The sequence below is a fragment of the Mauremys reevesii genome, linkage group 5 (genome assembly GCF_016161935.1).
Source record: "Mauremys reevesii isolate NIE-2019 linkage group 5, ASM1616193v1, whole genome shotgun sequence".
NCBI classification, from domain to species: Eukaryota; Metazoa; Chordata; order Testudines; family Geoemydidae; genus Mauremys; species Mauremys reevesii.
Window position 1 is genome coordinate 69462842 of NC_052627.1, and position 13956 is coordinate 69476797.

General features: G+C 42.0%; 1 protein-coding gene across 7 annotated transcripts in view; it reads right to left on the bottom strand.

Annotated features, from left to right (window-relative positions):
• Nucleotides 1-13956, bottom strand: part of NEK1 (NIMA related kinase 1) — a 142155-nt gene that overhangs the window by 71746 nt on the left and 56453 nt on the right. For all 7 annotated transcript variants that reach the window (XM_039542325.1, XM_039542324.1, XM_039542326.1 and 4 more), the window contains one exon: nt 2578-2680. In XM_039542325.1, coding sequence (XP_039398259.1) covers nt 2578-2680 — 103 coding nt within the window. The remainder of the gene's footprint in view (nt 1-2577; nt 2681-13956) is intronic.

Sequence of the window (13956 nt, forward strand, 5' to 3'; positions counted from 1 at the left end):
AAGCTCATGCTCCAAACCGTCTGTTAGTCTGTAAGGTGCCACAGGACTCTTTGCTGCTTTTACTAGAGAAGGACTGCACAGCACAAGTAGTAGGCCTAAGGGTAGGTCCATACTTACCCGCCGGGTCGACGCGGAGAGTTCGACTTCTCGGAGTTCGAACTATCGCGTCTAATCTAGACGCGATAGTTCGAACTCCGAACGCGCTCCCGTCGACTCCGGAACTCCACCACCACGAACGGCGGTGGTGGAGTCGATGGGGGAGTCGTGGAGTTCGATCCTGCGGCGTCTGGACAGGTAGGAAATTCGAACTAAGGTAGTTCGACTTCAGCTACGCTATTCGCATAGCTGAAGTCGCGTACCTTAGTTTGACCCCCTCCCCCCGTAGTGTAGACCAGGCCTAAGTTACATAAGATCTGGAGATCTGCCATGACCAGATGGAATTCTGATCTCAATTTAGGATTGATAAGAGTCTCTCAAAGTAGAATAGGAATGTTTCTAACTGTTAACCCTTTCAATCTACAATAGCTGAGCTGAATGGAAAGTTTTCCAAATATTATCACAATGGGGGAAAGGGAGAGGGGAAAAGAAAGGGGATTTAAATTCCCAACTCTTATAAAGCTGAGTAACACATGGTACCTATCGGCTTTACAAAAAGTCTCACTGTCACCTCAAATTGCTTAAGTCTGCTTTTCATGTTTATATTTAAATTAGCTTAAAATTATGTCTGGTGGCTTTGGAGCCATGGCATTTTAGATTAGAAGTTGTCTCTAAGTGACAAAGAAATTGGAAGTAAAAGCTTTAAGAATTTAGATATCTAGTTAGACACACTCAATAATACTTCATTCAGTTCTTCATAGTTGAGTTCCTCTCAGAATATGAATATTAGAACCCTGTATTGCAAGGATTTGCATTTTATAATGCAAGATAGCAATGCAAATTCATTAATAGTCTAGGCCAGAAACGCACTACTCACAGTAAGGATGGCTGAGGCGTTTGTCAGTTCAGTTATTGAGCCTCCAGACTTTTAGCTAAAACACAATCTAGGTCTACTACATTTATCTGAGGTCTGGTTTGGTATCTTTGAGAGTCATAGTCCAACTCCTAAAAAGCCAGTGTTCACATCATTAAATCTCACACATTAATTAAGCAATCTTGGTGATTTCTTCTCTATCTTACATTAATTGCAACCAAGGCCAAGGACTGAATGGATATCAAACACTGAACTCATCCCTGAACAGTGAGCCTTTTCCTGAACTAATGTAGACCATTTTTGTCATGAAGGTCACTTGTTGATCCGAGTTATGGTTTTGAAAGGTGTAATCAGTCTTCATGCCACCTTAAGACAAAGACACTGACAGAAGCCTTTTAAGGATGGTTCACTACCTTACCCATCAGCAAAGGGGAGTGTAGCAATCATCAAAATTGAAACAGATAAGATGTATAAGAATTTGCCTGCTGGCAGCAAAATTAGCCCTGAAATGAAGAAGTGGCCAGTAAAACAGTACTCTGAGATTCAGTAATACCTGAGTAAGGGGACTCATTTACAGCATCGCTGTCCCTTTGACCCAACCGCAACAAGACTACAGGTCTGCCGGGGCGGAAGGGGGGCAAGTGGGGCAATTTGCCCCAAGCCCCACAGGCCCTGACCTGGCGGCGGTCCAGGTCTTCAGCAGCGGGGGGCCCTTCAGTGCTGCCAAAGACGCAGAGCGACTGAAGGGCCGCCCCCTCCGCCAAAATGCTGCCGAAGACCTGGACCGCTGCTGGGTCAGTACAAGCGCCTCAGCACCCCCACTTTGCCCCAGGCCTCCTGAATCCTCTGGGCGGCCCTGGTAACGGGACCCCTGACTTGGTTGTATTTGCGGTGTGGGCTGGTGTTAGAAAACACAAATCCCTCTGCCTATTAAAAAATGAACATAGTTCAACTGATCAATGGAACAGTCTTAAGTAAATAAAAGTTATTTAGTGAAGCTGCAGTATTGGGAAAAACTTTCCAAAGCAGTATTACATTTATAATTGAAACAACTAGTTGGACAAAAAAAAGATAACTCATCTACATGTTGTACCATTGTTCAAAAGTTTTAACCTCCATGAAAGGTTAAAACTACTTGTTGAGTTTGATTTTGATGTTGAGAGTTTATGCACAGGTTTGAAGTATATCAAGTAAAAATTATTTTAATGTATTTAATTTAAAAACTTAATATGCAGATTATTGTAAATCAAGCAAATGTAGCTGAGACATAGCGGATAAACTATCGTAAACTGCAAGCTGCTGAACAATGCATAAAGTTAACATCATTAATTTTAAATGTACCTATTATTATTTTCCAGTTCTTATCTACTTAAATTTATAACTTCTTAAAATGTTATTTTGAACTCCTTCAATATGCAACTGTTACTATAAGATAATCAGCAACAATTAAAAGTACTTTTTTAAACACGTCATCTGACGATTAATCATAAAACCAGATAGTAAAATGTTTGACAATAAAACACTACATCTCACTTTTCAAAAGGATGTATATTCATAACCAACCATTATTAATACAGTAAAATAAATATGAAGACCAAATCCCATACCATATGTCCTTCAGCACGAGCTTTGTTTTGCATAGCTTCCCTCTTTCGTTGCCAGAATTCTTCAACTTGTTTTGCTCTTTCTGCTGCTACCCATCCTCTTTGCCTGAGTAATTGGAACATATGCCAATTAAAAGTTTCTGAATGCCACATTCAAAATGAATGTATTCACATACAATAACAGGAGAACAAAGTCGTCAACATCCTGTGAAGGCACCATCTAATAACACCTTTTACCAGCCAAAAAAGAACACAGACATTTCAAGCACGCTTGGTTTGTCCCCACTTTTGAAAAAGCAATTACAACCCACAGCGTTTTCCATCCACACAGTGTGGGGTCTTACAACTTCGCTAATGTGGTTATTTTTACTAAAGCATGAAGTTATTCCAGAGGTTCTCAAATGGTAGTGTGTGGATCACTAGTAGCCCATAGAATACTTGAAGATGGTCTGCAGACAGCTGGCTGGTCACTTGGCACTGACTGCTCCTTATTTCCAGCTGCTAAACATCATTAAAAGACAGCCAAAGATACAATACTTTAATGTGTAAGCACAAGTGCTGTAGTTGCCAAGGAGTGTTATGCAACTGCAAATGGGAGGTGGTGCATGCAAGTCTGACTTGGAAAGGAAATGGTGTATGAGACAATCTCTGTATTAAGATGTGATCTATCCCATTGTAAAGTTTGATAACTTATGTTCACTTCTTATTAACTGATTTGTGAGATAAAGAAATTCTGCCTCAATTCTATATCACTCACTCAATCATGTTAGCTTATATTACAATTTTGCAGCACAGGTGTTTTCCCAAACAGGAAACTACTTTTCCAAAGACTAAAAATAAGACAACATGGTTGCCATGGCAAAGGCAGTAGCTAGAAATTAAGATATAGAAAATAACATGATAAAATATTTTTAGAAGAAAAAGTATGAATTTAGACAAAAATGACAAAAAGTATAATGGGTATAGTACCAATCTGGTGATTTATCACACATTAGAAATGTTAAAAAGGTGAAGGAAATAACGTTGTAATGCAAAGATATTTTGGTTTTATTCCTGAGGATTTTACAAGTGAATCAATTATGGTTGCATCATGTTTTCATTTCTCCCTCATTCCTCTGCGCTACTTAAGGCTGTAATATCAAACAGCAAAATGTCAGGTTTAAACACCCCTCTGACACCTCTGTAACCCTGTTTTTTCTGGTGGCAGACAAGCTTCAAATCATGCTATTGGAAACAATAGTGTTCCAACTATCTCCAGAAATATAGTGCAAGTCATTGTTGTTTGATGCTGTGCAAGACAAAGTAATATCATAGCTAGAAAACTGTCAATTAGACTAAATACGAATTCCATAATCAAAGTACATATCTAGTGTACAATAGCACTGTGTACAGCCAAAGTGATCATTAACATACAATACCGGAGAAAAAATAAACATTGTTCTACTACAAAAGCAAGCATCTTGAGCTCTAAAAACCATGTGGTATGGTTCAGTCTTTTTGAAGTTTTAGTGCACATAAAGATCATTACTTACTGTATGCTGTAAGCATGATGAAAACTAACTAAAAATAAATGTTCTTTTTAAGAGGGTCTAGAACTACATGTAGCCAACCAGAAGAAGCTTGTTTACGATCATATATTGTATACAAATGTCAATATTTGACAGGCAGCAAGGTTCACTCAAATATCACTAGTAATATGAATTTGTAATCATTTAGACCCAGAATGTGCGCTGCAGGAATGCAATATATTATACAAAGACAATAGTTTTAAGTCTAGTGAAAGGCTCTGTTAAACTACATGTAAGGTTTTTCAGTCACTTAGATATGTGCATGAACTAATTTAAAAATAAATACAACTGAACTACTGTTCTTTTAGCAAGTTTCTTGCTTTAACCAACCGTCCTACTCTCATATCCTTGCAGTTCACCTTTAGTTGAAACCATCACACACAAGTGAACTATTACTAAGTTAAATAGTGAAATGCTTATAGGTAATACACTGAATATTTCACACATTTCTGAGAATAATAGCATGGTTTAAGTCCAAAGATGATCCCATTTGTAAATGAAAACACTCTGAAAAGGTGAGATCTAGAAGAGATCATATTCAACCCTATTCTTTCCTCACCCTGGTTGGCCTTAATTTCTTTAAATCTTTTTGGTCCTACCTAGACTTGAAAAAATAGGTAACGTTTGAAACCATATTAGTTAACATGAGATGTTTAACAGACATGTTTTTAAAGCACTAATGCAGACAGGATTTAAACCTTTAAAATATTTTGGCTGGTCATATTAACACTAGTGGTTAAAAATGCTGGTTAAAATATGTTAGCTAACATGTTTTAACCAGTGTTTTTAAAACATAACCTATTTTCCTAGTCTAGACATGGCCTGGGGAGAGGGAGGGAGAGAAATGGGGAGCAGAGATAGAAGAAATTAAGTCAAGATGGTAGCACATGTAGCTGAGTAGATGCCCAGTTATTGAGTGCAGCAGGAAAAACGTTAACTACATCACAAAGGCTCAAGTTACTGCATAGGAAACAGTAACCAAAACAGTGAATGTCATTACCATCATCATCGTGGCAAATCCTAAAAGGAAATGGTCTCCTTGCACATCAACCACCATCCACTTCAATCTCTGGAAAAAGTGCTGTAGGTGATCTTGGCAGTACATTGGAAAGCTTACTGTGACACCAAAACTTCTGATGCCTAACATGGTTGCTGGCCATGCAGTGGCACTCTGATACATATGCTTGGAAATTCAGCTGTGTTGCACTATCTAAAAAAATATCCATACAAGAAAGCTGCTGGAACCAAACCAGTGCTAGTGGAAGCAGTTGTTGGGTTTGGCTTCATTTTTGATCTTCTCCTGCTACTTGATATGAATCAGCTGATGAAAACGAGAAGAACTGCACACATCAATCTGGTGTTCTTCAGCCTTGCCCAGCATCCATGTTTCACTTCGATTCTAACACCTGAATACTCTCTTCATTAACACTCATTTGATCTAGGGTTATTCAATTAAATGTAAAATGTAGAAATAATGTAATAGCAAAAACTGCATGATATAGGCAGATGAAAACAATACCAACAACATCTCCTTTCATTTCTATTAGCATACAAATTAATTAGTTTGTATGCATACTAACACTTAACACTTCTTTGATGTTCACATACAAATTAATTGTCCTGAGACACTGACATGCGCTGGCACCTGGCCTGTCAGCCTCACAGAAGGTTTCCTAGAGAAACTATAGAGTGGAGTGGGCATACAGCATGTTAGGCGACTGCATGTCCACCGGACAATCCAACTAAATATTCTCCACGTAGAAACAGCTTGCCCTTTGACCCTGTGTAAGCAAGAAAGAGCCTGGGTGACTTCCAGAAGGATTTTGTTTTGTCCTGGTAGAATAAAATGGCTCTACATACATCAAGAGTACACAATCTTTGCTGTGCTCTACCAGCATGACACTTGGTAAAGAATACAAGTAAGTGGATGATTTCATTAGTGTGGAATTCAGACACCAACTTCAGGAAGAAGTCTCTGAGACCATATCCCAGATTGTCAGTACGAATGATAGTATAAGATTTATAGTATAAGATGGCCTGCTATCTGGGTTTGCATTCTCCAACTTCTAGCAGACTTGACTGCCAAGAGGAAGGCCAATTTCATAGAACGGTAGGGTAAAGGGCATGTAACCACAGGCTAGAAGGGCGGGGGGGGACCACCAGCTTCAGAAGGAAAAAGTTAAGATCCCAAGTTGGGGCCGGACTTCTGAAAAGTAAGAATAGCCTCAAGATGCTCTTCAGTAAGCTGTTCGCCAGAGGATGAGAGAAAACTGGTCATAGGTGAGTAAATTGCAGAAACGGTCACCAAGTGAACCTGGAGTGAGCTTAGGAAGTGACCAGAGTTCTTTCTTCAAGTGCAGGAGGCAGCCCAGAATCTATAGTATTCCGGAATGCATAGGGGAAGACTGATACTGTAAAGCTCCATTTGTAAATCTAGAGAAGTACGCGGACCTAGTGGAAGTTTTCCTGCTATTAATAAGGATTTTCTAAATATCCTGTGAGCAGACCAACTCCACTAGTGTCAACCAGCCAGCATCCATGCTACCAAGTGGAGAGCACTCATGTTTGGGTGCAAAGGGTCAAGCCCCAGTTGTGGACTACAAAATTGAGAATTGAGTCTAGAGGGACTGATGGTACCAGGGAGAGGTTGTGGAAGTCCCTGAACCATATTTGCGTCAGCCACAATGCTATGAGGATTACTCTGTGAAGGGTTAAAATCCATGTGCATTTTATATAACCTGGTATATGGATTGTGCCAGCTTTTTTCCAGACCCAAAGTCCAGAGTTTGGTCAAGAGACCAGAGGCCTAGCAAATAGTGATCAGCGAAGAGAAAGCTGTGGTAATCAGATAACCTTGCTTTTGCTAAAATAAGCCTAGCCAGCAAATTGCCAGATGTTGGAGCCGAGTACTGAATAGCTGTGTCTTATTCAGAGTCGCAAATTGAACAAAGAAACTCTGTTTCTGTTGTGTTAGTTTCTTTTGTAGTGAAATGTTCTTCCCACATATCCAACCTTGAGTTTATGAAAGATTAGGACATGTCAGTATAAAATATGGCCTCCTCCCACCTCCCTTTCCCAGGGACCAATGCCTGCCTTAAGTCACAAAGGAGACAATCTTTATTACCATATACTTTCACTGTTTCTTTCCTTTAACCCCTAGGAATGAATCTGTTGGACAATCAGAGGAGTTGCTTCATTCCTATGGACCCCAAATCAAAATTCAACATTTTTATTTATTTATATATATTTTATACTAATACATTTATCAAAGTATTAATTAAATCTTAACTCGTTAACTTGAGACCTTGGGCGGAGACATTATGTAACCTTTTAACCATTGGCTACTGTGCTATCTTGTCTTGCTGCTAGACCTATCCGGGGTTGTGGAACTGCCTACCCCGTCACTTTCCTCCGCCCATAAAAAAAAATCCATATATTCTAATCAATTGATTAACAGTGTCTCTGAGCCTAATAAGCAAATGACACACCGTCTGCGCTGAACATAATAAACTCCTATGCTTGATCTCTACACAGTGTGGATTTATGTTCCTCCACTCTGGTTTTCTCTTGCCTGATCTTCCACAGAACACTGGGAAGCAGAGGGATGGGAGGAAACATATTTAGGCCCTCTATTCAAGGGAGGAGAAAGGCATCCAAAAAAAGCTGAGAATGCGGCCTCCCCACGAACAGAAGCGGGGACACTTGTTCTGCTTTCCCAAAGAGGTCCTTGTGGAGGGAGTCCCCCAAAAGGTTAAAGGTGTCCTGAAGGACTCTTGGGTGGCACAACTACTCATGGTTGTCACAGAAATGCCGGCTCAGGCCATCTGCCCTCATGTTGTCCACTCCTGGGAGATAGCTGACAAGGTACTGTTGTGTGACAAAAACCCAGAGTTAAATGGCCTCTTGGCATAAGGCCAAGGACCTGACCCCTCCTCATCTGTTTAAATAAGACAGCTGCCATGTTGTCAGACATCACCAATACTGATCGGCACTGAATGTCCAGAAAGAAGGCTATGCATGCTGTGGGTATAGTCATGAGTTCTAGAACAACAATTTGCAGGGCCCGTTCTGTGATGGACTACAGGTCCTAAGTTTTAAAGTTCCCCATTTGAGTCCCACATCCAAGCAAGGAGGCAACAGTGATGATAGTCCTTCAGTGTGAACTGGACTGTAAGGAACCCTCTTGCAAATGCTGCACTGGTCCTTCCCCCAGTCCAGTGACTGAAGGACTGACAAGGGGAGATGCTGTGACAAGGGTGACAAATATCTTGAATAAACCTTACTGAATTCAACTTGAATTCAGCAAGGCTGAATTTAAGAATTTTATTAATTCATTGTATTTAAAATGCAAAGTGTTTATGTACTATTGAGGGACTGTATGTATTTCCATGGGGGAGAGGGACTACAGCCCTCCAGGAACTAAATAAAGGTGGGTGTGGTTAGGCAAATTCACTTCATTTTAACACCTCCAGAGGGCTACCACTATTTGGAGAGGGTATGCTGGTTTAAACTGGATTCTTCATGGACCAGCAGACAAAGAAAGGACTGTTGGTTTAATAGCCTGAGTTAAAACTGACTCAGGGTCTTCTTTCTGATCCAGCAAATAGACAGGACCTCTGATCCAAGCGAGGCACCAATCAGGGAAGGGATAGGTCTTTGGCCCGTTTGGGTGTTTGTTTTGAGTTGAACCTGCGATGAACTTCTAGCTACAGAAAAAAATAATCTCTGAGTGACGTTTGAAGGAGTAATCACCAAACAAAGCCTTTGTTGGAGTGCAGGAGAGAATTCTGGTAAGTTTATTAGCATGCATGTAAGTTTTTATTGTTTTTAATATGTTTTCTCTGTAATGATTTTACCTTAAGAAGACAAATGCTTGCATAGAAAGAACTGTGTGGTAACTTAACTGTTGGCATTACATAGCTTACCATCTCTGAGAGAAGCAAATCAGGCCTGCTTAGGCAGTCTATCATTTGAGGAATAATAGTGTAGGCAGGGAACTGTTCAACCTGGAAATATCCCGGTCAGAAGGGAGGAAGATGCAGGACTCTGCCCAACAGAGGTGATGGCTGGATGACCAACGGGGAATAGAGTTTCAGTAGCTCTGAACTATGATAACCTTGATTGGATGACATCTTCTTGGCCAGAAAGCCAAGGATAGCCATGCTTCAAGTGGCCAGAAGCAGAGTCCAGTGTATGAAACAACAAATATATATGCTGTCACGAGACCCAGAAGCCTGAGGCAAATCCTCACCCATGTAAGGGGGTGGGGACTGCAGGTGGGAGCAGATATAGTATTTTATATAAAATCTGTCAGGCGGCAGGTTGGCAGTCACAAGTCCTGTGCCGAATACAGTCCCAATGAAATCTATTTATCAAATAGGATTTAAATATAGGCTTCATTTTGTTTCCAAGGAGGTCTAGACAAGTGAACAAGTGTAGGATGGACATGATGTGGTTCCAATCTTGAGACTGCATGTGGCGCCTGACGAGCCAGTCAACCAAGTCTGGGAACACCTGAATGTGAACCCTTGTCAAGTGAGCTGCGACCACTGCAAGGCACTCAGTGAAAACACAAGGTGCTCTCAAAAGCCTGAAGGGCAGATCCCAATATTGGTAATATGTTGTTGTTCAACACATACCTCAGGAAACACTTATGCACTTGGGGAATCACGATGTGGAAGTATGCACCCTTGAGGTCAAGAGAAACTACTTGTCCTTTTGGACCAGAGAGGGAATGATGGATCCAAGGGAGACCAACTTGAGCTTGATAAAAGTATTGAACGCTCCGACATCTAGAATCAGACGAAACACCCTGACTTCTTGGGAGTAAAGAAATACCTTGACTAGAAGCCCCTTCCCTTGTATTGAAGGGGAACTTCTATCACATCCAGAACCAGAAGTGGCTATACTTCATGTTGAAGCAGAGTCTCATGGGAGGGCTCCCAGAAGAGGGTCAGGAAGGAACTGGATAGCACAGCCTTTCTGGAGCACATCCAATACACAACCATCTGAGGAGATGTTGGATCAGGTCTGTTGAAAGCAAGCCAGACAGTTGCCAAAAGGAAGAGAGGGTAAAGAACATAGAGTAACTGGTATGCTGTCCTCAAGCACCAAGTCAAGTATGCTACTTGGTCAGTGCCACTCTGGGAGACGTAACAGAGAGGTTGCCCCCCTGCAGATTTCCTTCTCAAGGTAGACTGCATCCCTGGGCTTTGAGTGTTCTATACTGGAAGAAGGGCTGATGTTGACAGATAGAGTCTTTTCCCTAGGGATTGGCACCAACAGTCCTGGTACCAGACTAGATCAGTACTGAGTTTTGGTAACAGCCATAGATTGAGAAGGACACAATCAGTTTAACTGATACCGCAGAGCCCCAGAGCACCTGCCTGGAGAAGATTGGAAACTTCACTGTGAGTCAAAAGACAAGAGGGAACCACTTCTTGAAACGAGGGTGCTCCTCTCAGAGGCATAGGGGGCACTTGGCCCAAAGATGGGGGCAAAAAGGTTACTGAATCCAGGAACCTTAGTGGAATCACAGGAAGGTACAGTTCTAAAAGGCATAGTGGTGCCAGGCCTGGCAAAGTAGTCTTAGGTGATGATATGCCTGGTACCAGGGTAGAGCTTCTGCACAGTACCATGGCTGCCAGTGGCCACTCTGATGTCTTGGTACCAAGGACACTAAAATGACCACGAACGCAGTTGACAGGGCTCCTAGTATGGTGGTTCTGTTCTGCTAGTAGAGGCTGCAATGCTCAAGGAACTTTTTTTTTTTTTTTTTAAGTTTTGAAACACCTTTAATGACCAACAGCCTGGTGGTCTGAGGCCTTGCAGTCAGATCTGGAGAGGGTAATTTTCAACTTTTCTCCTTAGAAAACATGCAACTTGTCTCTATGCTTTCTGAATGAGAAAGGCACCAGCTTGGGAGAGTCTTACGCGGACGCCAGGGCAGAAACTGAAGCCCTCTGGACTTAAAAAACCTAGACACTTGGAATCCAGGGTCATCATTGTTTTATAATAAACATCCTCTGGCGTGCCTCTCTCGATCACTAGATCTGCTTTGAGAAGGACCTACAAATTTCACAGCACTCTGCACACACCATGCCCCTCACCGAGGCAGAACAGACACCTCACAAGATGAGAGGTTCTTAAAGCCCAGGGATTTTCCATAGTCAGCCATGGTAGGCAACATCACCAGCGACGGAGGAAGAAAACTCTTCTTCCTCTAAGGCATCCTGAAGAGGTAACTACTGAAAAAATGCTGTAATCGCTAAAGGAAAAAAATTTGTTGGAGGGAGTAGTTCCAACAGGTACCACTAGTGGTAGAGAAGGAACGGTCTCTCACAGGAAAGTTCTACCCTTTACACCTTCACCAAGTGTACAAGGAAGGGAAGGGCACATGCATCATCCCATTAGATACAGCTGACTGGAAATTTCTTCTATGTGCATGCACTGGATATACATTAAACTGGATATACATAATATGGACTATGTATATGGACTAGCTCTCAAAGAAGAACCACATCTATCTTTCAAGCATCTTCAAGCACCTGCAATGATGCTGCCCAAATATTTGGCACTTGCCACATACTTGATGTCCTATCCGGGCAGATTAATACAGAGCTGGGTGTGAACTGGACCTGGAGGCTGCTTGCTAGTGGGGAGGAAGAGCTGGAGGGTTCCCGGAAGCTGCAGTTCTCAGCATGCCCTGAAGGAAGGAGGCAGCATGCAGGAAACAAGTCCGGGATGCAGAATCAGGCTGCTTCTCCCTCTGGATTCCTGGGCTCTGTAGGTTACAGGGTGCGGGTGTCTGGCCTTGGGGAGGCCCCCGTGACTGGGCACTGGCATGGCTGGCCTTTGGTGGGAACAGGGTGCAAGTGTCTGGGCTGGGTGGGGGCCCACAGCTGATCTCTGGGGGATAAGAGGTGCATGTGAGTGTCTGGGTGGGGGGATATGACTCTGCAGCTGGGCTTTAGGGAGTTCAGGTGTCTGGCCTGGGGGTACCCTGCATCTGGGCTCTGGAAGAGGAGGAGGAGGAGGAGGAGGAGGAGGAGGGAGTACAAGTGTCTGGGCTGGGGGTGACCCACAGCTGGGCTCTGGGGGGTCTCTGCTGGTCTCTGAGGGGGAGAGGGGCAAAGAAACAGGTTTCTTTAACTTTCAATTGCTGGGGGGAAATTTTTGTATTTGTATTGTTACAAACAGTTGCTGAGAGGTATTTTGAAATAAATTACCAAAATAATTTCAACTGGCCTGATTATATGTTATCTTGACAAAATAAAATATGCAGAATTTTGAAGAATTTTAAAATATTGTGTGCAGAATTTTTAGGTTTTTGGCGCAGAACTTCCCTAGGAGTATACCAGTCACTGCAGATATTGATCGATGGTGACAGAACGCAGCCTTGCCAAACTCCAGTGGAGCTAGGAAACCATGCCACGTATCTGCTACTGACTCAAAGGCAGATTTCCATTCCATCATAGGCCTCTTCCCTCAACAACACTATCTTCCCAGGGATACCAAGAGAAGGTCAACAGCATAATCTCTCTGTAGTTCAGTGGTTCTCAAACCGTTTTACTGGTGACCCCTTTCACATAGCAAGCTTCTTAGTGCGACCCCCTCCCCTTATAAATTAAAAACATTTTTATATATTGAACATTATAAACGCTGGAGGCAAAAGCGGGGTTTGGGGTGGAGGCTGACATCTAATGACCCCACATGTAATAGCCTCGTGACCCCCAACGGATCCTGACCCCTAGTTTGAGAACTCCTGCTGTAGTTACTCTTTTCAGCCTTATTCTTTTTGAACAGACGCAAAATAAGCATCTTTCTTCCAGTCACCAAGGATGAAGATAGTGTGCCAGATGGTCTGCTAGAGCCTAATCAGTCACAGTACAACAATAGTCTTACCTGTCTTCCACAATTCAGAGAGAGTGATTATGTGCTAATACACAAAAAGGTAAAGGACTTCATTAAACAGAGATTTTATAATATGATATTAATGTTACAAATTTTAGGACTGAAAAGCCAGAAAGGCAAAGTTAAGCTTGCATGTGCAAGCTTAACTTTGTCCCCTTAGACATATCGATTATGATAGTTTGAGTTATGCAATCACACACATTTTTCTATACAATTCAATTAGTTATCTAAAGACTGACCCATTCACCAACCCAACTTTTGCCCTGCTGTTTCTCCCATCCACACCTGTTGCTACTCCTCAGTTTTATCACTGGAGAATTAGGTTCTGAGGAACACATTTTTCAGCCCTTCCTGCAGCAGCTTTTTAGGTAAAGATGTGGGAGAGGATTTGACCCTGTATGCTTTAGCAAGGGAAACTAGGTTAATGAACTATGACTGAGCACTGTTCTTGCTAAAAAGGCATTGTCGCAACTGACTAGTGTAGACATAGCCTTTGAGGTCATACCAAGCAGATCTCCTAGGAAAAAGTAGCGTATCATAAAAGAAGCTCAACTTGGGGACTTGTAGGGAAAAAAAACCCCACACAATTAAAGTAGAAATGACAACACTCTTCCACAATTCAACAACATTGTTACCATACAATGACATACCCTCTTTTTAGCTATATTACCCTGTCTTCCCATTTCTGGTCAGCAGTGTTGGAAAGCTACACTAATCCCCAGCCTGCTCCTCCAAAGTCTTCTCCTGAGCAACACGCTTTAAGCAAAGCGACTGGAAATACAATAGTACAGTGGTTCTCAAACTTTTGTACTGGTGACCCCTTTCACATAGCAAGCCTCTGTGTGCAACCCCCTTTATAAGTTAAAAACACTTTTTTAAATATTTAACACTACTATAAATG